At 44.8% G+C, this 24,402-nt stretch overlaps 1 protein-coding gene across 3 annotated transcripts in view; it reads right to left on the bottom strand.

Moving 5' to 3' along the window:
• The window catches only part of efhd1 (EF-hand domain family, member D1), a 146,116-nt gene that overhangs the window by 14,800 nt on the left and 106,914 nt on the right, over nucleotides 1-24,402 (bottom strand). For 2 of the 3 annotated variants that reach the window (XM_085990561.1, XM_085990563.1), the window contains exon 2: nucleotides 22,650-22,797. In XM_085990561.1, the coding sequence (XP_085846687.1) occupies nucleotides 22,650-22,797 (148 nt within the window). Of the gene's footprint in view, nucleotides 1-18,559; nucleotides 18,787-22,649; nucleotides 22,798-24,402 lie in introns of those variants that run through there. The other variant, XM_085990562.1, reaches the window with a different exon arrangement.

The raw sequence follows: 24,402 nt of genomic DNA, 5'->3' as shown, positions 1-24,402 counted from the left end.
GATTTCAACAGCAAACTAGATGGTGGCTTTCAAATTGCTACAATCGAGGGTTGCTTTAGATGTAGTCTTTCAAATTGTTATAAATTGTGTGCATTAAGGCTGGTTTTATTGCATTTTACAGATTTTCTCAATATAGATACAACCACCAGTAAATTGCTTTCTAGCCAATGTCCAATAACCTACATAAAAAGCAATACTCTGATCTAGAACAGCTAAATTTACACCATTTACAGTATTTTGAGTCTATCCCTCCTACCAGTAAAGCCATCTAATTTCTAGATTAGAGGGAAAGAACAGCAGTACCCAAAAAACACAGCAAGCTTCTAAACTAACCACTGTGAGCAAGGAAGTCTGAATACCAATGACTGCCAATACGTGGAGTGGACACCACATCACAATATAATGACCACAGTACAGATTTGAAAAATGCTGCAGGCAATGCTGATTAGCAGGTTTGCTGGGAAGGACACCTCCACCTTCATGGTCTTCAATGGAAAAAAAAATACAAGTTCTTTCCAAGAGCTCTGTGCCCAGCAAAATATCAAATTCCTTCTCCGGTCATGGTGGCCTATAATTAAAAGTTTCCTCCCTTGTATATCAGATTGCCAACCAAAGCAACTTGCGTCTCAACTACATTAGATCAAGGCCTTTAGTGCCCACCTATTATATCATGCATATCAAAAGCAGTTCAATTTAGTGAGCAAATACTAAATGTGGAACAAGCAAGCATCAAAAAACCAGGTCCAAATTGTAGTGTATGTAACGTTCCACCTTTAAGAGAACTATTTTAAGGGTTGCACTACTTTATCTTGGCTACTGTATACTGTAATACCGGTGGTGACCACACCGGTATATAAGTGCTGTGTAAGGATTTATTGGGCAGATTCGCCCTGACCTTCGAATAGTAAAGTCCTGTTAAAGTTACTCTTGTAGTCTGTGTATTAATTCACCATATAACCCACAGACTTTACAGTGGCGACGAGTTCGATCTTACCCTGCGGCAGCGATACATCCGAAGCAGTTAACGAGCGTCGAGAGGAGGCACCCACCCTCGTCATTCTGCTGAGAGAAGACGCGAGTCTGCAGAGCAAGGAAGAAGGAAGAATTCAGACACGAAGCCTTCCATCAGCAACAGGCAGTGATCGTCCCTTCTGCCACGGTGGTGAGTGAGCCGATCAGCCACGAGAAGCAAGTCGGCCACGTTGACTGTGAGTAGGGGGAAAATAAAATAAAAAACGGAGGAAGGGCGGTGAACTCGACCACGGTCGGGGGGGCAAGGAGCCGGACAGAAGTCGGGCCCAGAGGCGCTGAGACTGGGGCAGCGTGGGGCACGGAAGCCACGGTGCAAGCAGGAACGTAGCCGGTGAGAGAGACCGGGCTACAAGCGTATTTACAGATGGAGGTCGAGGAAGAGTCACGCCAGTATCTCACAATCAACACGCACAGAGGCTTGTATCGATATAATAGACTGGTTTTTGGAGTAGCTTTGGCTCCAGCAATTTGGCAGAGGGCCATGGAGCAGGTCTTACAGGGTATTCCAAGCACTCAGTGTTACTTGGACGATATCCTGATTACGGGAGAAGACGAGGAGGAACACCTCACAAATTTGAAACTGGTGCTCACCAGGTTGAAGGAATATGGCCTTCGAGTTAATCGCCAGAAATGTGAGTTCTTCCAGAAACGGATCTCGTACTGCGGTCATGTCATTGACCAAGAGGGGCTGCACAAGTCACCTGACAAGATCGAAGCGGTCGTGAAGGCCCCCGCTCCGGAAAATGTATCACAGTTGAGGTCGTTTCTGGGGTTGATTAATTATTACCATAAGTTTCTGCCAAATCTATCCACGGTGCTGCATCCGCTGAATGCTCTGTTGCGGAAAGAAGTACCATGGAAGTGGAGCGAGGACTGTAAGAAGGCCTTTCGCAGAAGCAAGGCGTTGATTACCTCTGAGGAAGTGTTGGCTCACTTCAACCCAACGCTACCTCTTCGTCTAGCTTGTGATGCTTCCCCTTATGGTATTGGAGCTGTACTCTCACACAAGTTACCAAATGGCTCGGAAAGGCCAGTCGCATTTGCGTCTCGATCATTGACCTCCGCTGAGCGAAATTATGCTCAGATAGATAGGGAGGCTCTCAGCCTTGTGTGGGGAGTAAAGAAATTCAATCATTACCTGCAGGGCAAGAAGTTTACATTGCTGACAGACCACCAGCCGTTGGTGTCCATATTCAACCCTAACAAGGCCGTTTCCACTATGACAGCACAAAGGCTACAGAGGTGGTCCGTTCTACTAGGGGCACACCAATATGACATCGAATACAAAAGGTCCAAACAGCATGGAAATGCTGATGGGTTATCGCGCCTACCGTTGCCAGTGGAAGAAGAGGCGACTACAGTGGACCCAGTGGAGATGTTCCACTCAACCATAATGGAATGTCTACCAGTAACGAATTCCATGATCGAAAAGGAAACAAGAAATGACCCAACTCTCTCACGAGTCTACGATTTAACGGTGGAGGGATGGCCAGTACATGGCAAACCAATGCTGCCAGCATTTTCGCACAGAAGAGAACAGCTGTCAGTGTGCCGAGGAACCTTGATGTGTGGATCTAGAGTGGTGATTCCACCCAAACTCCAGCAGAAAGTACTAAAAGGAGCTTCATGAGGGGCATCTGGGTGGAGTGAAAATGAAGAACCTAGCCAGAGTGTTTGTGTGGTGGCCAGGTATTGATGGAGACATCGAAGAAATAACCAAGAGCTGTCTAGGATGCCAGAAGGTCCAAAACGCACCACCACAAGCTCCTCTGCATCCATGGGAGTGGCCCTCATCTCCATGGCAAAGGGTACATATCGACTTTGCTGGTCCATTTATGGACTCAATGTTTTTAATCGCGGTGGATGCACACTCCAAGTGGCCGGAGGTAATAAAAATGTCCTCCACCACCACGGAAAAAACCATCACAGTATTAAGGACCATATTTGCCAGGAATGGGCTGCCGGAACAGATCTGTTCTGATAATGGACCGCAATTTGTGTCCGAAGAATTCAGGAAGTTCTTAAAAAGCAATGGGGTCAAGCACTATACGTCCGCCCCATACCATCCCGCCACCAATGGATTAGCTGAAAGGTTTGTCCAGACCTTCAAGAAGGCCATAAAGGCCATGGGTAATGAAGACATAAATCTACAACATAAGGTAGATAACTTCTTGTTGGCGTACAGGAATGCAACACATGCGGTCACAAACCAAACTCCCGCCATGATGTTTTTCAATAGAAGAATAAGATGCCGGCTGGATTTGATTAAGCCAAACGTCAGAAGGGATGTAGAGAACCGGCAATTTCAAGGCATGAATGAAAGGCCAACTAGATCCTTTCAGATAGGTCAACAAGTTTTGGCCCGGGACTACCGTACCGAGAAATGGCAGCCGGGAACTATTGGAAAAAGGCTAGGGCCGTTGATGTATACCGTGGACATTGGTGAAAGCATAATAAGGCGCCATGTTGACCAGATCATAGAATCATCCACAAAGGCCCAACCTACTCCACAACTCTATATGTCTAATGTTGAAGCAGAGATACCCAGAGCATCTACCTCCGATCCGGTAATACTGGAATCCGATGAACCTGAAACGGTCCTTCAAGCTGAAATCGACCTTGCCAGAAGAACCTACTACACCACCGAAAATGACTACACCACCGAGGCGTTATCCGGACAGAGTCCGGAAGCCTCCAGAGAGACTGAATCTGTGAACTGTTTCACATAAAGTTGTATATATGTTAAGATGTTATATTAATGGGAATATGTATATATTGTTAACCTAAAAAGGGAGGATTGTAGTGTATGTAACGTTCCACCTTTAAGAGAACTATTTTAAGGGTTGCACTACTTTATCTTGGCTACTGTATACTGTAATACCGGTGATGACCACACCGGTATACAAGTGCTGTGTAAGGATTTATTGGGCAGATTCGCCCTGACCTTCGAATAGTAAAGTCCTGTTAAAGTTACTCTTGTAGTCTGTGTATTAATTCACCATATAACCCACAGACTTTACACAAATACAAAAGAAAAGCCACCAAACTGTTTATTTTGTGAAACAACAACAGAAAACACTGGAAACACTCAGCAGGTCAGGCAGCATCCGTGGGGAGAGAAACAGAGTTAACGTTTCAGGTCGGAGACCCTTCATCAGAACTTCTGAAGAAGGGCCCCAGACCTGAAACATTAACGGTTTCTCTCTCCACGGATGCTGCCAGGCCTGCTGAGTGTTTCCAGCGTTTTCTGTTATTTCAGATTTCCAGCATCTGCAGTATTTTGCTATTGTTTATTTTGTGAACCCGAGTTGGGTTTAATTTCTTTTTAAAATTTGAAAATGTATCCATGTGACATTTATAACACAAGGACTCCCAGTCAAGTTAACCAAGTCAGAGCAAGATCCTTATAGTCGCCTGTACAATGTTGTAAATCCCTCAAAAGGCCTACTCCTTTTACAAGGGGTCAATATGGTCTGGAACATCAGTTACGGAGTCTCTCTCTCGTAACCAAGATAACAACTTTTGAGCGATACCACAGCAGGTGAATGTATAACAGAATTGTGTTACAGGTTTATCACAAAAAAACGATTGGCTTACCAAACCACTCAATTCTACTGCCGGGACCGATCTCAGATCCTCTTTTACAAGGCTTTCCTTCCTCACTCCACAAATTTCTTATTATTGCCTTATTTCCACAAACCAAGCAAATTGTCTATGTTTTTTTTTAAAAAGTCACTTGTTTGTACGACAACTAGGTATGCTGGACCGAGTAGGGAAGAACTTATGGCAAGCACAAGTGTGAAAGAAAGACTTGCATTTATATAGCACCTTTCACAACCACAGGACCACAAAGTGCTTTGCAGCCAACGAAGCACTTTTGAAGTGTCGTCACTGTTGTAATGTTGGAAACGCAGCAGCCAATTTGCACACAGCAAACTCCCACAAACAGCACTGTGATAGTGTAGTAACCTGGGAGGTTATGTGTAACCTGATCCACCAGGTGGTGCTGTGGCAATTGCTCTCCTGAGTTAAGTCTGATCTGTACTGGTTGTACTCTTTGTTTTTGCTGCCTCATGGCAGAAGCTTTTATGTGCAAGTGTTGATTAAACCATGTTACGGAGTTAACCTGTGTCTGTCTCCATCTATGGCCAGCTCAAGATACCACATATGGCGACGAGAATAAAGGACGGAAAAGTTTTGGAGTATTCGGAAGAGGTGCTCGGGTTGGTTAGCAAACTAGTCGGAAAAGCACGAGGCTAGGCCGCGGGAGTCGAAACGGAGTTTGATTTTTTGGCTGAAGTGACCGGACTCCAAGGATGGCAGGAACGGTAGGCTCCATGGTACCTTTTGACAGCAAGTCGCAGTCTCGGGAGGAGTATTGTGAAATACTGAGCCATTTCTTTATGGCAAACGAGGTGGACAGTGCTGAAAAGAAAAGGGCCATTTTACTGAGTTGTGTGGGAGCGCAAACCTATACACGGATGAGGAATCTGCTGAGCCCGGAGCGGCCAGGAGAAAAATCTTTTGATGAGTTGCTGAGTCTACTAAAGAATCATTTCAATTCGAAACCTAGTGAAATAGTACAGAGATGGAAATTCAATTTGAGGATTAGGAGGCCGGAAGAAAGCGTTACTGAGTATGTGGAGGAGCTTCGGAAGCTCGCACAGGACTGTAATTTTGGAAATGCGCTCACAGTCATGTTAAGGGACAGACTAGTATGCGGAGTTAACGATGACAGTATACAGCAAAGGTTGCTGTCAGAAGAAGGATTAACGTTTGAGACGGCACTTAAAAAAGTACAAGCCATGGAGATGGCTAACAAGGACATTAAGGACTTAAACAGTATGAGCAAGGAGAAATGGAGTAAACCAGTGGGAGGAGCTGTTTTCAAGATGGAAGCTGGCGCGAAAAGTCCACCAGTCGGGGTTGGGGATTGCTATCGATGTGGCGGGATGAGCCATTATGCAAAGGACTGCAGGTTTGCAAAGGCAAAGTGCCACAATTGTGGAAAAATAGGGCACTTAAAGAAAGTCTGTAAAAGGGCAGTGAGTGAGAGAAGCAGTGCTAAAGGGGCAAAGCATGCTAAAGGGGGGAGGGAGAAGTACACAAAGCGGGCAAATTACATACAAGAGGAAGAGTCTAGTGAGGAGGTTTTCACTATATACAGTATAGACACTTCAAAGCCCAACGTACCCCCTCTCACTCAGTATTTGATAGTGAACGGAGGTCAAGTAAAGTTTGAGATTGACACCGGATGTAGTGTAACCATAATGTCGCAGACTGAGTACGCCAAGCTATGGGGGGGGGGGGGGGGGGGGGGGGAAGCAAAAGTACCAGAGCTAGGTACATGCCCCATTAGTCTCAAAACCTACACAGGACAGAAGGTGGACATTTTGGGGGCGGCCGAAGTACAAGTGGAACACAAAGGAGTCACCAAAGAGCTTACGGTGGTAGTGGTAGCAGGGTCAGGGCCATACCTGTTAGGGCGAGGGTGGATCAGTAAGTTGAGTGTGGACTGGCAGGCAATGAATAAAATGGAGGACAGTACAGAGGCACTGCAAGAAGTGCTGATGAAGCATGAGTTAGTGTTCAAGGACGAACTGGGCACCTTAAGGGGAGCCACAGCCAAGATTCATGTAGCCAGTGATGCCACGCCTCGTTTCTTTAAACCAAGGTCGGTACCTTTTGCAATGAAAACCAAGGTTGAGGCAGAACTAGATCGCCTGCTAAAGGACAAAGTAATAGAACCAGTGAAATTTTCAGACTGGGCGGCACCAATAGTCCCGGTATTGAAGCCCGACGGTAACGTAAGGGTGTGTGGTGACTATAAGTTAACAGTGAACAGAGTATCATCACTGGAACAGTGCCCCATTCGGAGAATGGAGGACATGTTAACATCGCTCGCTGGGGGAGAAAGATTCAGCAAACTGGACATGAGTCATGCGTATCAGCAGACATTGCTAGATGAAGAATCAAAAAAATTTGTCATGGTGAACACGCACAAGGGGCTGTTCACGTATGCCAGGTTACCATTTGGTGTCAGTTCTAGCCCAGCAATATTCCAACGGACTATGGAGGGCATTCTGCAGGGCATTCCAAAGGTGGCCGTGTACTTAGATGATATTCTGCTAACAGGAAGTGACGATCAGGATCACTTAAAAACACTGGACACAGTGCTACAGCGGCTGGAAGAGGCGGGGCTATGCCTGAAACTGAGTAAGTGTAGTTTCATGGAGAAGGAAGTTACATTCCTGGGACATCGGGTGGATGCCACAGGCCTCCATCCATTACCAGGGAAAGTGCGGGCAGTGCAAGATGCACCAGCACCCACCTCAGTGACTGAACTGAAAGCCTATCTAGGGCTCCTGAATTATTATAACCGGTTTCTTCCAAACTTATCGATGCTGCTGGCACCCCTGCACAAACTGCCGAGAAAGGAGGAGCCATGGCGTTGGGGGCCAGAGCAAGCGAAAGCGTTTCAGCAGTCAAAGGAGCTACTTCAGTCCAGCAGGGTGTTAGTGCATTACGACGAGAAGAAGGAGCTGATAATGTCCTGCGACGCATCACCCTATGGAGTGGGGGCAGTGTTGGCTCACCGCATGCCAGATGGAGCAGAAAGGCCCATCAGGTTTGTTTCACGCACGCTCACAGCTGCGGAAAAGAACTATTCACAGCTTGATAAAGAGGGGTTGGCCATTATATTTGGAGTAAAGAAATTCCATAAGTACATATATGGGAGGAAGTTTGTAATCAGTACTGACCACAAGCCTCTTATTAGCTTACTGAATGAGATGAAAGCGGTGCCTCAAATGGCATCACAGAGAATAATGAGATGGGCAGTAATACTAAGAGCCTATGAATATGTGATCACGTACAGAGCCGGCAAGGAAAACGGGAACGCGGATGCTCTCAGCTGCCTGCCCCTCTCAAAATCTCCTTGCAGTACTTCCCGAGGAGCACGTCCTGATGCTGGATCAGGAGATCAGTCCCCTGATGACTTCAGCGCAAATCCAGGGCTGGACAGCCAAGGACCCCAATCTGTCAAGGGTCCGTGAGTATGTGTTGAAAGGCTGGCCAGATCACCGTGAGGGACCGGAGTTCGTGCCGTACAGAAAGAGACAGCACGAGCTCAGTGTCCAAGATGGATGTGTGCTATGGGGAGCACGCATCATAGTTCCAGAGCGGGGACGCTCTACTTTGATGGAACAGTTGCATCAATCGCACCCAGGAATGACTAGAATGAAAGGACTGGCTAGGAGCTACCTGTGGTGGCCTAACTTGGATGCTGAAATTGAGTCAAAGGTAAAGTCATGCACTATATGTCAGGAACAGAGGAAAGCACCTGCCAGGGCACCACTCCATCCCTGGGAGTGGCCCAGCAAACCCTGGAGGAGAATTCACTAGACTATGCGGGACCTTTTATGGGCAAAATGTTTTTGGTGCTGGTAGACGCTCACTCAAAGTGGATCGACGTTTATCCAGTGAGCTCTGCAACGACTGAAGCCACACTGAATTGTCTCAGGAACAGCTTCAGCATGCATGGTATTCCAGAAATGATTGTATCCGACAATGCAGAGTGTTTTTTTTTTTTTTTTTTTTTAAAAACAGAAACCCCACAGTGCAGATAGAGGCCATTTCGGCCCATCAAGCCTGCACCGACACATATCCCACCCGGTCCCCGTAACCCCACGTATTTAATCCCCCTATTTGTTAGTGAAGGGAGCAAAGAATTCATGGTAAGGAATGGAATCACACGTCACCTCGGCTCCATATCACCCAGCCTCAAATGGGTTAGCCGAGCGAGCCGTGCAGACTTTTAAGGAGCTCATGAGGAAGAGCTCAGGTGACACCCTGGAGACCAAGCTCAATAGAGCCTTGTTTAGTTATCGTATAACACCCCAAGCTACCACGGGGCTTTCTCCGGCTGAGTTGATGGGGAGAAAGTTGCGGTGCACGTTAGACCGGATACACCCAGATCTCAAAAGCAAGGTTGAGACAAAACAAACAAACCAAAAAGCGTACCATGACAAACATACTAAAGCTCGCCATTTCGCCATAGGGGACTCTGTGTACACCCGGAACTTCGGTTATGGACCTAAATGGATACCAGGACTAATCCAGGACATTACAGGACCTGTGTCGTACTCCGTGTTACTAGGGGATGGTCGAGGGGTTTGTCGGCATGTGGATCAGCTTTTCAGCCGGCAGCAGGGGGAACTGCCTCAGATGGAACAAAGGGCAGTAGAGGAGGCTGTTCCAGGACCCAGCACGGCTTATAAGGTGTCAGTGGACACTGGTACTGCCAGGCCACAGCGGGACAGAGTAAAACCAACATCAGAGACTACTCCAATCTCAAGTGCAAATGGATCTGAGAATCCACCACAAGTGGAATTAAGACGTTCACAAAGGATTCGCAAGCAACCAGAAAGACTTATACAAACCTGTTAAATTAGTCAGGGGTTAACCATGGTTAGAGCATACTGGTTAGTTAAAACGTAGTACCTAGTAAGGGTTATTGTTTAAGAATTGCATACGGCAATCTTAAGGGGGGGGGGGGGGGGGAGAGAGGAGTGTAGTAACCTGGGAGGTTATGTGTAACCTGATCCACTAGGTGGTGCTGTGGCAATTGCTCTCCTGAGTTAAGTCTGATCTGTACTGGTTTTTGCTGCCTCATGGCAGAAGCTTTTATGTGCAAGTGTTGATTAAACCATGTTACGGAGTTAACCTGTGTCTGTCTCCATCTATGGCCAGCTCAAGATACCACAGATAGTGACCAGATAATCTGTATTAATGTTGATTGAGGGATAAATATTGGACAGGACACCAGGAATAACTCCTCTGTGGTTGAGGCCAGCCCCAAGGAAAGAGATCACACCCTTCAGTTACAAATGTAAATTCTACACAAAGTAGGTCAACAAGAAATTTTAACAAATGACTAATTACTTTTAGAATGTCCAATTTAAAAGGTAGGAATCAAAACAGGAGTTAATTGTATATTACATCTTATCAAAATTCTGGCAATATTATCCACTTAATTCCAAAAGTTACTTCTCCAATTGTGCAGTTTTACATAGGCATATCCAATTTCTTTCTTGTACTCCACAAAACATTATTGCTGTTCAGTTTTACCAAGGTCAGGCCATTGCAAATAGTGAAAGATTGTAAATTCACTGGGATTAGTGTCCATTAGATACAGAAAGAAGCTACAAACAAGTGGAAATAAATAAAGAAGGAACTGGAGAGGTCAGTTTCACTATATTAACAAAGAATTGTAGATTTCTTAAAATCAGTAAGTAGAAATATTCTTTCCAGATCTTGAAATATCACTACTAAAAAATAAAAAATGCACCTCCATGTCATGTTGGACTGTCCAGGATCTGCAATAAACCAGCTTTGGGAAAAAAATGCTCACTGTTTTCAGTCAGCTATTTTCCTACCATGCCAGTTTCCTTGGTGATCCAAGGAAGCTTGTTTTTAAACAGTACAGATATCCCTTTGCCTGAAAGGAGCATGGTCCTTCTTTAAATATGCAGATCAGGCTCTGATCAAGTCATTGGGGCCCAGCTACAATTACAGTTTTAACTAGAAGCCTACGAGGGGAAGATATCGTGGCTCTCAATCTGGAGGCAAGCAGATCCCAGGAGAGAACTAGGTCCAGAAAATTAAAGTACTTTTAATATATATATTTTTATTTTCTTGTGGGCCAGAAGTGCTTCTCCAGGCCCCACAAGAAAACGTTCCGCCAACCCACCCAATCCCTCTCGCAAGTACTTACCCGACTGCTGGAGACCATTCCTTCAGGTCCCCAGCAGTGGCCTCCTACTGCCCAAAATCCCCAGGTCTGGGCGGGAAACGGATGAAGCCTGGGAGTTAAATTCTCCCAGGCCTCATGCTGAGGAGGGCAGGACGGTTTGCTGTCCACCCCAGCACCCGCCATCTGTCTCTCGCCAGGAGTTAAAATCTGACCTTTATTGTCTACCAATATAAGTGCCCTAGATACTAACTCTAACCGAGTTAAATATTAAAAATAGACATTTGCCAATTAATTCTTGTATTATGGGGTTAGCTCATTACAGATGTAATCTGTTGCAGCCAATACTGGGACTATTATAAAATAGGCAGGAAAAGGAGTAAAATGGACCAACCTTTTGCTTCAGGAAAGGCGGTCTGCAAAATGTACAAGCACAGACGAGCAAGATGGTCTGCAATAGACTTATTCTAGAATCAAAACATTCTACAAGAAAATAGCCCTTTTTAAAAAAAAAAGTCAACATATGCAACTTTGGGTTACTCAGGCCACGTCAGTTTACAGGCACATTGTGTTTTGCTCCTTCGATTAATACTACAGGTTGTTTAAACAAATGGTCACCACCAGCCAAGGTTTTCCATGTTGCTCCATGGCTGACTAATTTGATACCAGTTGATGCAACAGTTAAGCACACTCCCACGCTAATTCTTTACAAAGGTGGCTCATTTCCTTTAGCCCAATTGAGAACTAATGGTGACAGCAAGTTTGCTCACTGCATTTCTTCATTAAGTCAAGGCCAAACAGCCTTTGTCCCAGGGGTTTAATATACATCTGTTTCAAAATGAATCATAACAGTGTTGGCAATCAGCTTCAGCTGTTACATATGCTGTTATTCTGCAACTCCTTAATATGAAGATACATTTTGCTAGTGCTTCTACTGAAAGGGTTTTATACAGTGAATTCCACACCCGCTAGGTCAAGGGTATATCAAAAAAAAAACAAAGATTCGCTTGAAAGAAGATGGGGGGGGGGGGGGTGGGGTGGAGGAAAGAGAATGGACAGGAATTAAAATCTGCAGAGATTTATCCCCATGCCTCTAAAATTGAACAATTGGTACTTTGCTCAGAGTAATGGGTCTGCAGACACAAGTTCCTAAATGTAAATACAAACTGGACACTGAATTCATATACTCAACATGAAAGCAATGACATTTCCAGAATCTACAATACTTTACAAATATTTAGTTATGAAAAGGTCCCAATAGAGTTGGCAAGTAGCACAATTCATGCAGGTTCTTCAAAACAGGAAAGGATAGGTGGAAGCCAATAAGTAAAAGCAAGTTGCCCAAATTTCCATTCTTTTTCTACCCACCCTACCCAAGAGTCAGTGGTTTCATGTATTCTAGAAACCCATGGCGAGAGATTTCTTCTGCAAGCTAGCTGTAGTGAAATTGTAAACCAGTTTATCATGAATGGATTTACAATTACTATACCTAGCTCACGGAAAATCTTCCTCCCTATATGGCTTAAAATTGAGCTCAGTGGAAACATATGTCTCAAGTTTTCCAGGCAATAAAATTTCCCATAGGAAAGTGATAAATGCTTTGATGAAACCATGCAAACCGCCTCCAGTGCAAGTAGTAACTAGCGGAATGAACAGTACCCTGGAGATTTCTTAGGTGGGATCTGTTAGATCCGTGGTTCAGTGGATAATCAATCACACGGATGCTGTACATTAACAAATAACAGGTCTTTACTGGAGGAGGGTAATCTCTAGACTGGGGTACAGAGGCATGCGCACAGCTTATATACCGGTGTGGTCACTGCCGGTACTACAGTATACAGGAGCTGTAAAAAGTAGTTCTGACTTAAAGCACATACACGACAATTCCTCCCCTTTTTAGATTAATAATACCCCCTTAATATTCAAATAACAATTACATTTTTACATGTACATTAAATAACAAAAGTCCATTTATAGATTCAGTCTTTGGGGCGGCTTCCTGACCCTTTCGGGATAGTGCCTTTCCAGAGGTTCTTGTTCTTGGTGCAGAGGTGATTCTGACCCTTTTTCGGCGGGTAGTTCATCGGCTTCCACTGCTACTGGGTCTGACGTAGACGCTACCGGTATGTCGGGTTCATCCCCAGGTACTCGAGACATGGGGTTGACGCGTTCCTGTGACGCCAAGACCTGATCGACGTGGCGTCTCACAATGTTCTCCCCAACATCCACTGTGTACATTAATGGACCCTGCCTTGTACATATCGTTCCGGGTTGCCACTTCTCTGTTCGATAGTCACGGGCCAAGACTGGTTGCCCTACATTGAAGCTCCTTGTCAGCTTCTCATTGATATGCTGGAATTGTTTGTCCTCAACATTTCTTCGCACATTTGGTCTGAGCAAGTCCAGACGAGATCTCAACCTTCGGTTAAAGAACATCATGGCCGGGGTCTGGTTGGTAACTGCATGTGTCGCGTTTCGGTAGGCTAATAAGAAATTGTCCATCTTATGCTGTAGTGGAATTTCATCGTCGCACATGGCCTTTATCGCCTTCTTAAAGGTTTGTACGAACCTCTCAACCAATCCATTGGTGGCTGGATGATACGGGGCGGATGTGTAATGCCTTACCCCATTCCTTTTCATGAATTTTTGGAACTCGTCGGACACAAACTGTGGTCCATTATCAGAGCAGATCTGCTCTGGCAAACCGTTTCAGGCAAATATGGTCCGTAGGACTGCAATCGTTTTCTCTGTAGTGGTTGAAGACATCTTTATCACCTCAGGCCACTTTGAATGAGCATCCACTGCTATTAAGAACATTGAGTCCATGAATGGACCAGCGAAATCAATGTGCACCCGTTGCCATGGAGAAGAGGGCCACTCCCATGGGTGTAGAGGGGCATGTGGTGGTGCATTTTGGACCTTCTGGCATCCTAAGCAGCTCTTAGTTAGGTCTTTGATTTGTTGATCGATTCCCAGCCACCACACAAGCCCTAGCAAGGCTTTTCATTTTCACTCCCCCCAGATGACCTTCATGTAGCTCATTTAGCACTCTCTCCTTTAACTTGGGTGGAATCACCACTCTGGATTCACACATCACTGTCCCCTGGCATACTGACAGCTGTTCGCTTCTGGATGAGAATGCTGGCAACAGTGAGTCGCCATGTGTTGGCCATCCCCTCACCGTTAATTCATATACCCATGACAGCGTCGGATCATTGCGGGTCTCCTTCTCTATATCCGCGTTTGTTACTGGCAATCGTTCAATTATCGATGAATAAAATATCTCGATAGGGTCCACTGCTGGTGCTTCCTCCACAGTAGGCAGTGGCAGGCGCGATAGCCCATCAGCGTTCCCATGCTGTTTCGTGCCTTTATATTCTATTTCATATTGATTCGCCCCTAGAAACAGGGACCATCTTTGTAACCGCTGTGCAGTCATTACTGGCACGCCCTTCTTAGGATTAAAGATGGAGACAAGTGGTTGGTGGTCAGTCAGCAAGGTGAACTTCTGCCCATGCAGATAGTGGTTGAATTTTTTTACTCCCCATACTAGGCTGAGGGCCTCCCCGTCAATCTGGGCGTAGTTGCGCTCAGCTGAGGTTAGTGACCGAGGCGCAAAGGCTACTGGCCTCTCCAACCCGTCTGGGAATTTGTGCGACAGCACCGCTCCAATGCCGTAGGGTGATGCATCACATGCCAAACGAATTGGTAGTGCTGGGTTGAAATGGGCCAACACCTCTTTTGAGGTGATCAATTCTTTACACTTCTGGAAAGCTCGTCTACATTCGTCATCCCACTTCCATGGTACCCGTTTGCAGTAGGGTGTTCAGCGGGTGCAATACCGTAGACAAATTTGGTAAGAACTTGTGGTAATAGTTTACCAGCCCGAGGAACGACCTCAATTGCGACACATTTTCTGCTGCTGGAGCCTTGACTACCGCCTCAATCTTGTCAGGGGACTTATGTAACCCCTCTTCATCAATGACGTGGCCGCAATACGAGATCTGTTTCTGGAAAAACTTGCACTTGTGGCGATTAGCTCGTAGCCCATACTCCTTTAATCTGGTGAGCACCTTCTCCAAGTTAGCGAGGTGATCACTGTAATTTTCACCCGTGACCAAGATGTCGTCCAAATAACACTGGGTCCCTGGAATCCCTTGCAGGACCTGATCCATCACCCTTTGCCAGATAGCCGGAGCCGAGGCTACTCCAAACACCAGCCGGTTGTATTGATAGAGACCGTTGAGTGTTGATCGTAAGGTAATGTTTTGAAGCTTCTTCTACCTCCATTTGCAAGTACGCCTGGGCTAGATCAATTTTGGTGAAGCATTTCCCACCAGATAGCGAGGTGAAAATATCCTCAATTCGTGGAAGCGGATATTGCACCGTGTGAAGGACTGGGTTCACTGTCACCTTAAAATCCCCACAGATGCGGACCTTCTTTGGCTCCCCAGGTGTATTACTCAACGACCTCTTCATTACAGGAACGATGGGTGTAGCCCACTCGCTCCAGTCTACTTTGGACAGTACTCCTGAACGTTCCAACCCTTCCAGCTCTGCTTCAACAGCTGGTCTGATCGCATAAGGCACTGGTCTGGCCTTCAGAAACTTTGGGCTTGCATTTTCCTCTATTTTAATCATTGCTGTTATTCCTTTTAGTGTTCCTAGTCCCTCCTGGAACACTTCTTTTGCGTCCGTTAGCATTTTTGACAGTCGTCCAGGTGTGACGTCATCATCCTTTTTGGCCTCAACCTTCAGTGCCTGTATGGAATGCCAATCTAATTGTATCTTCCGGATCCATTCACGTCCTAGCAGTGGTGGTCCTCCATTTGGCAATACATATATATCCATTTTAGGTATTTCCTGACCTTTATGTCACTTTCACCCTATTTTTCCTTTGGGGTAGACTTTTTGCCCCGTATATGTCTTCAAGACAATCTCTGTAGCCTTCAAGGGTATGTGTGAAAATAGCCACTTGTAGTCTCTTTGATTTATGACTGTTAGAGCTGACCCTGTGTCCAATTCCATTTCCACTTGGACTCCGTCTATCTTGTGTAACCCAGATAGTCTGGTGATCCTTCATTTCGGTTACATTATGTAGTTTCAGACAACCCAGCTCCTTGCTTCCAGAGTCTGTGTCACTTTTCTGTTCGTCTGAACCACTGTCCATCACCTGGTGTACCTTTTTGTACTTCTCCTGTGGAGATTTCTTACTGTTGGTTTTCTTCCCAGACCTGCAGACTCTTGCTATGTGTCCTGCTTTCCCACACTGTCTGCACACTTGGTCCTTGAACCAACAATCTTTCTGGTCATGTGTTGTTCTGCCGCAGCGATAGCACTTCCCTGTTCCATAGGTCATTTAGTTGGTGCCATATTCTTGCGGTCTCCATTGTATCTCTGCAGCGCCCCTTGCGGCTGCTTCGTGTGATACAGCCATATTGAAAGCTTTGTCCAGCGTAAGGTCCTTTTCTGATAGAAGCCGTTTCTGGGTTCCTTCACTTTGTAGCCCACACACAAACTTGTCCCTTAACGTGTCTGCTAGTCCCGCTCCAAACTAGCAGTATTTCGATAGCTTGCGCAGTTCCGTTAGGTACTCAGCATTGCTTTCGTCTGTGTGTTGGTTCCTTTTATGGAACTTAAATCGTTCTGCTATCAGCAGCGGTGTGGGGTTTAAGTGGTCCTGTAGGATTTCTACTATGCTTTCAAAATTTTTGTTTACCGGCTTCTCTGGGGTTATTAGATTTCACAGTAACCCATAAGTTTTTGCACCCATGAAGTTTAACAGAACTGGTGCTTTATTAGCATCTGGCACTTCATTCGCCCTGCAGTATACCTCAATACGTTCCACATATGTCACCCAATCTTCAACTTCATTGTCGAACGTAGAGGTACTGCCACTCTTCGGCATCCTTGGTTGTGAGTTAACTATCACCAATGGCGCCTCCCGCGCTTCCCTTTTTTCTCTGCTGGCACAAAATGGCGTCTCCCGCGCTTTCCTTCCTTCCCACGCTCGCCCTTAGTCTCCGCTGCGGCTTTTCAAAATGGCGTCTCCCATGCTCTTCCTTCTTCTCCGCGGCACAATGGCGCCTCCCGCGCTCTCTCGGCTTCTCCGCGGCTCAATGGCGTCTCCAGCGCTCTCCCTGCTTCTCCGCGGCTCAATGGCGTCTCCCCTTGCTTCACCCCGCGGACCCTCATCAGCCCATGATCCCTGGCTGTGCTCTGCGCGTTCTTCTCTTGATATTTGTCGACGCCGCTCAGTCTAGAACCCGGCTGTTTCTTACCCTCTCTCCGGTTTGCAGTATTTTTCCTAGGCGCCGCTCGGTGTTCAACCCCCGGCTGCGCCCTGCTCTCTTCACCCTCTTTCTTACCCCGTCGACGCTGCCAGGCTCTCTCTCTGCCGTCGGTCGGCTCCAGCCGCCGCTGCTCGGGAAGGGTCTGCTCTGGACCTGTCGTCGGTCTCTTACTGCTCGTTATGGCTGGGGAACCAAGCCCAGCTCTCCACAGCCTCCCCAGCGAAGTTGGATCGCTGCCAGACTGCTGGGCGGTTGCTCGTGGTCGACGCCCGTGTTTTTTTTGTGTGTTTATGTTGCAGGTAGATTTGAATCGACACTCGTCGCCACGGTTAGATCCGTGGTTCAGTGGATAAATAATCACATGGATGCTGTACATTAACAAATAACAGGTCTTTACTGGAGGAGGGTAATCTCTAGACTGGGGTACAGAGGCATGCGCACAGCTTATATACCGGTGGTCACTGCCGGTACCACAGTATACAGGAGCTGTAAAAAGTAGTTCTGACTTAAAGGCACATACACTACAGGATCCAAGAGAATATATCTGAAGATACCCCAGAAAAGGAAGTGGGTTGGATGACAGCCATTTGCATAATTTCTTTGAAAATTAAACTGCACTAGAACTGGTAATCTGGAGCATGACCAGAAGATCTGTCCAAGATGTGCACCGAAACTTCTCTGTAGCAATAGATGAACAATTATGTAGATATCTTGATGTGATGTGTATGTATGTGCAGGTGCGTATTTTCTTTTTCCCCCCCCTCTGTTTACAGACAAACCCAAAGTAGGCTGCAGTCCACATAGATCCGACATCAGGTGCTGCCTTGGCTCAAATGGTAGCACTCCAAGTCAGAAGTCATGGGTGCAAATTCCACTCTTACAGCGCATAATTTAGGCTGCCACTAGAATACCTGGTCAGAGGTGCCATCTTTCAGAGGAGATGTTAAACTGCAGGCCATCTACATTGTAAAGCTGAGTGTAAAAGACTCCATAGTACTATTTGAATAAGAGTAGTAGGATTCTCCTGATCTCCAAGCCAACATTACCAAAGAGCACAGTGGAGATGGGGGAAGAACATGATCCAGTTCAGGGGGGTGGTGGAGGAAATGGGAGCAAGATCCAAATGGTAAGACGAAGCACATGCTTCCAACCCCACCCCCACCCCCTTTACACCTGCACCACGTTCTCCTCTGCTCCCCCTAGACCGGGTTGATTTCTTGGAAAGCTCTGTTCATGTGTGGCAAGTGACATCATTGGACTGGACGAAATCCGGAAGTCACGACACTGTCACTATTCACTTCATACCCAATAATCCCATTAACAATCTGTGACCCACACACAATGCCCCATCTTGGAGAGAGGGGGGGGGGGGCGGGGGGGGAGGGGGGAGGGGGGGGGGAAAAGAGAATGTCAGAAACTTGGCTGGGGGTGGTGGGGGGGGGGGGGGTGGCAGTTGGTTGGGGGCGCGAGAAGATCTTTACCCGCAAAAGTGAGCCCAGTCTGTTCCAAGTGAGCTCTGTTCTGTATGGAGTCGGTGGTCAGAATGGCTCGAAATACACTTTGCAAAGTAACGGATTACGTAGGCAGGGTGGATCTAATTACACTTTCCAGAGAAACTGCTGGGTGTGTCTTGTCCTCAAAAGGGGACCAATCAGGACTCGTCATCCAAGGGGACCAATCAAAGCATTTGGTGTTGTGAATAATCAGGTCCTTAAAAAAAAAGATACAAAGCAAAAACATAATAAATTACATTGATCACATTGGATAAATTATAACCAAATTGTGTTCTTAAAACATTGTGGATCTGCTGAAGACTAGTTACTGATGGTGTCCCTCAGGGAATTGGTTTTAGGGCCTTTGCTATCCCTCACAATGACCTAGATGAATGATCTACAAGTTTGTGGAGGATACGAAGATTTTTTAAAAACATGTTAATTCTGTGAAGGAGACTAAACAACTGCAAGCAGATCTTGGCATAGTTGGGGGGGGGGGGGGTGAGGCCGCATTTGACAAATGTTATTTAACTTAAAGTGCAGTGTTATGCATGTGGGTAAGACCATAGCTAATCTAAGCATACTTAGGCATTACAGGGAACAGGGAAATTATTTCAGTTAGCTAGGTTGGGAAAAGACAAAGGGTCAATATAAATTACACAAGGGAAGAAATAGGTTAGATGTTAAGAGATTCTTCTTTTCCCAAAGAATAATAGACCTAGGGAACAAGTTGCCGGCTTGTGTGGAGTGTGTTGATTTACTGTATACCTTCAAGAGAGAGCTGGACTGCTTCCTGGCTGGGGCAAAGATCACATCATACAAGAGGTAGGTACCAAATAATACAAGTCATATGATCTCCTAGATTAGGTTATTGCCTAGTGCCTATAGGGATTTTTTCCCCCCCTAACTGGCCTTGGGTTTTTGATTTGGTTTCTCACCTCTCCCAGGGGACTCAGTGACCCATGGGGTAAGGAGACTCAAAGTGATGTTCCAGACAACATAACTGTATGGGACAGGGACAGGCTAGATGGACCAGCTGGTCTGAGAGACATTTTTGTATGTTCAGAAATTCATTACTACATCTGGGGTCGCCAACGCTGGCTCAGTGTATTCTGGGAGGTTTTATCACATGACCTCCCATCTCCAAATGTGCTGCCCCAATGTGTCTCCCAAATGGGTCAATCTCCCAGCCTTCCCATGCCAATTGGAAAGTGAACAGACTGTTGCCCGATTGGATGATTCCCAACTGTTAAGCAGCCTCCACACCCCCACCATTTTTTATAACTAAACAAAAAATGTTCAAAGAGAAAAAAAGCAACTATTTTAATGCCTCTGATTTTTCTCCTGGGTTGCTCACAGCAGTGACAAGGAGATTGACGTTTAATTTCTGGAGACTCCAGGAAATTCCGGGAAAGTTGGCAATTCTAACTTCATCCAAGGCTAAGGAAATAGATGAAGTGCAAGGGAAAAAAAAATGCCACTTAATATATGATGCGTAATCCACTTTGTCAAAATCTGATATAGATTATCAGCATCTTTCACCATTCTTGGCTTCCAGCTACATTTTTCCACTACAGCCATATTTAGAAAAGCTTGCTGGCAAGGGCAAATCATTCTTTATGCTAGACTGCTACAAGCATCAAAGCCACATGGCGATACATCTAAGGAATCTTTTGAGAACTTGTTCTTAATAAAACAAACAAACAGAGATAGAGGTTCCCTTGTGTTCCTTGGCTTTATTATAACTAATTGTCTAATTGCCATTTTACTACTGACACTGAAAATGCCAGTCAATTAGTTAATTAGTTATATTGGGGGAAAAAAAAAACCCAGAAATAGAATACAAGTCATCACTAAGTCATTTGCTACTCTGTATACTATAATTAACAAATTACTATCAGAGGGCAGGACATACAGGAAACGTTGGTTTATCTGGAGGTTGTATGTCCGGAAACCTCGATCTACCGGCAGAAATCAGGAGCCGTTTCGTTAGGGTTTTTTTTCTTCTCATGGCTTTGTTTTCAACAGTCGGGCTCGGGAAAGTCTTTCTGAAGCTGTTGCTAAGCTACAGAGACGCTTCCAAGGTACGGGCCGACTGTTTACAAGCTGTTGCTAAGCAACAGTGTTTGTTGTCAGATACGGAGATGAAAACCTCGGTATGCTTCAACATTAACTTTGTATGTCCAGCAGTTTTGATAGATCGGCAACAGTTCGGTCCCATCAGTGCCGGATATAACAAAGTTTCCTGTATGTAGGTGTGTCATGGCAAGTTACTGTGCTGAAGCAGCTTAAACATTGGCTTGGAGATAGATTAGAGAACAGCACCATCTGACATACATATATTAAAAAAAAAATGATAACAAGCAGATTAAATACATAATGAATTAGTCAAGATAACCAGTTTAAAATGTAGCCTCATTAAATCCAGCCTACTTTGTTCTGATATTCTACCCAATTAACTGCCCTCTGACAAGAAAAGGCCACAGACCCATACAACTCATCCACTTTTATTTTGGTCGATCACCTAGTCATATACCAGCCCTCCCTTTTCCCCTGGAAAAAAAAAGTTCTATAGCCAATTCAGGAGTCTGGTCAAAAAATCCTTTGATCATTCACAGGTTTCCAGGCTAGCCCCAAGAGAAAATAGCAAAGACTGTGTTAAAATCCCTCCACATCAGCCTGTTGATGCACTAAAAAGATGCAAAACTGGTCAGGCCACTTAGCAAGGTGGCAGAGGTTCACAAATTATATATTTTTAAAATCTCTACACTGTCCAATATTAACAGATTTGCACCACAGATTGTGGGCTCCAAATCCAGGCAAATTGATCTTGCAAGTTCTGATCATTTGTACTGGCAGATGAGCTGTCCACATGAACTGCTTCAATAAGCACACATTTAAAACTCAATCATTGGAGATCAGATTTTCCCGAGGCAGCGTTGTATTTATTGGCTTTAACATGATGCAGGCAGACAGCATAATTTTCAGAAAGGACTCCAACGTTGTTTAGAACTCACTGCATTACAGACAGGAGTCAGTCATGGCAAATATTTATGCAGAACTTCCAATTATGGTGCGGTTTGGACCTTTTAACCTACCTTCTGTAGTTTCAGTATCACTAGGATAAAGACCATGGCACAGTACAAAAAGTATAGAAATTGCTCGTTCCCCTCTCTAACCGGCTGAACAAGAACGATAGACATTTCAGTCACTTCATATCAAATAGATTTCTTGCTTGAGAATATTCAATTATGTTTATCCTTTTCACAGACTGACTGAGCTTCAACATTGCTGACTGAACAGTTGTATATTTTTGCTTTAATTTTGTGGTGTAAACACACAGTACGAGTCCCGTTAAGTCACAAGAACGCCACTTCATACAAATGTCCCTTCAGTAATCTTCGATGAAACCAAGCAATGTTGTGCAAGCTCTGTTAAAAGCAATTACTTTATCTCCAAACTGACTCAGATTCTTACCAGTCGTGAAGAATTTTTAGTACCTTGATTGGAATGCAAGCAATTGTATATTTATAACCGAGGTGGAGGAAGAAGAGAGCATCTGCCAAGATAGATGAAGTACAGTTGAATTTTAGGTTTAAAAGCACATTGGCAATTTTTTTACTACACATTCTGTTTGGAGTACAACACAGACACTTCAGTATTTTAGCAAAGTTTCTTCCAGTTATTCACCATCAGTCTTGTTAACCTGTGTGGTTGGACAGGTGTTTCTTTTCCCCCCGCAATTTACTGTGCTCCTCTACCCCAAAAGCACCAACATCATTTCCCCTCAATCAACTCAATGGAAGTCACAAGTTGAGAACCTAGATCTCCCTGCACAAACTTTCCATTAAAAAAAAAGGTACAAAAAAGTTAGTTTTCACAGCAAATACATTAGGCTAGTTTGCAAGGCATTATAACAGTATTCTACTGTAAGCATGGATTGAATATCCACTATGTTGAAATGCTATTGCACTATAGTGGAGCAGTACAAATGCTCATTATATATTACAAGCAATTCAAAATGCAATTGTGGAAAGCAAACATGCCCCAATAATTTACACATCTCATCCATATCCTCACCTCTCTGAAATTCAGCTTCCCATCGAAATCCTCATCTACTTCTTTGATCATGTTTTTCAGGCCAAGGTGAGTCTGAGGGGCTCCAAGTTTCTCCATCATCAATTTGAGTTCCATTAAGTCAATGAAGCCATCTTTTCCAGAGTCATAGCTGCAGAAAGTTACAGGAAATGACAAATAAGGTAGACATGGAAACAGGCAACCCTCATGGGGTGGGGTGGAAAAAGATGGAAATAAATGGACATGGAGAAAAATAAGAAAATGGATAAAACCAAATTATCTGCTATTTCAGTGCCATTAATTTCCTAACCAAGTTTGGATTTCAAATGCGATCAATTTGAGTTATACCAAAGAACACTTACTTATCCATCCATTGCAGTCTTGGAATTATAAAAATACTTACCATAAGAATTAACATTTATTGAATATGCTTCAAAAAGAAAGAAAAAAAAAAAAAGTGTGACGGTACCAAATAATTATGGTTTTCTAACAAGCATTTTAACAAAAAAAAGTAGTGAAAAGATGGCAAACTAGTATGAGGAAAGACTGGAGATACTAGGGCTATTTCCACTGGAGCAGAGAAAGATTTAAGAGGTTTTTAAAATTATTAGTTTTGACAGTCTTTCCCTAGTCACTCAATTTCCTCTGCTGACTTAGTGATAAAAGGTCAATTTAAAATCATAGAGGAGAGAGGTTAGAAGAAATTTCTTTACACAGCATTGTTGGAGCAGAGAATGCTTTGCCACAGGAAATAGTCGAGTAGGAGACCATTGCATCTTAAGGAAAAATTGATAAATATTTGAAGCAAAAAGGATTTTAACCCAAAAACAATGCTTGGGTTGTGGTCATGTGGGAAGTTAGTATTAAAAATCTGAATACCCGTCCAGAACCCACCTACTTCCGGTTTTAACAAAAGGGGCGGGCAGCCAACCTGCCCCCAGGAGGCGGGTTGGGTATTTAAATATTATAATGAGGCTGGCATGCCTCACATTTAACCTCCAATATACATTTTAAATTTAACTTTAGCTGGTCAGGTTTTGCAGGACCTGTGAAACTTGCCAGCTAAAGCAAGGCAAGAACTGCTGGATCCAGGAGGCAAGTGCCTATTCAAAAAAGGTAGAGAGAAAATGGGGAATTACCAGTAAGCCTGACATCGGTAGTGGGGAAAATGCTAGAGTCCATTATAAAAGATGTAATAGCAGAGCACTTGGAAAACAGTGACAGCATCGGACAAAGTCAACGTGGATTTACAAAAGGTAAATCGTGCTTGACTAATCTACTGGAATTTTGAGGATGTAACTGGTAAAATAGATAAGGGAGAACCAGTGGATGTGGTGTATTTGAACTTTCAGAAGGCTTTTGATAAGGTCCCGCATAAGAGATTAGCGTGTAAAGTTAAGGCACATGGGATTGGGCGCAAGGTATTGACTTGGATAGTGAACTGGTTGGCAAACAGAAAGCAAAGAGTTGGAATAAACGGGTCTTTTTCCGAGTGGCAGGCAGTGACTAGTGGGGTACCGCAGGGATTGGTCCTTGGACCCCAGCTATTCACAATATATATTAATGATCTAGACAAGGGAACTAGATGTAATATCTCCAAGTTTGCAGACGACACAAAGCTGGGTGGGCGTGTGTGCTGTGAGGAGGATGCTGAGAAACTCCAGGATGATTTGGACAGGTTGGGTGATTGGGCAAAAGCATGGCAGATGCAATATAACGTGGATAAATGTGAGGTTACCCACTTTGGTGGCAAAAA

Source organism: Somniosus microcephalus, chromosome 6, assembly GCF_052327205.1.
Source record: "Somniosus microcephalus isolate GS21.2 chromosome 6, FLI_Smic_1.0, whole genome shotgun sequence".
NCBI lineage: Eukaryota > Metazoa > Chordata > Chondrichthyes > Squaliformes > Somniosidae > Somniosus > Somniosus microcephalus.
Note: the sequence above shows the minus strand (reverse complement) of the source record. Positions and strands in the feature narration are given on the sequence as shown.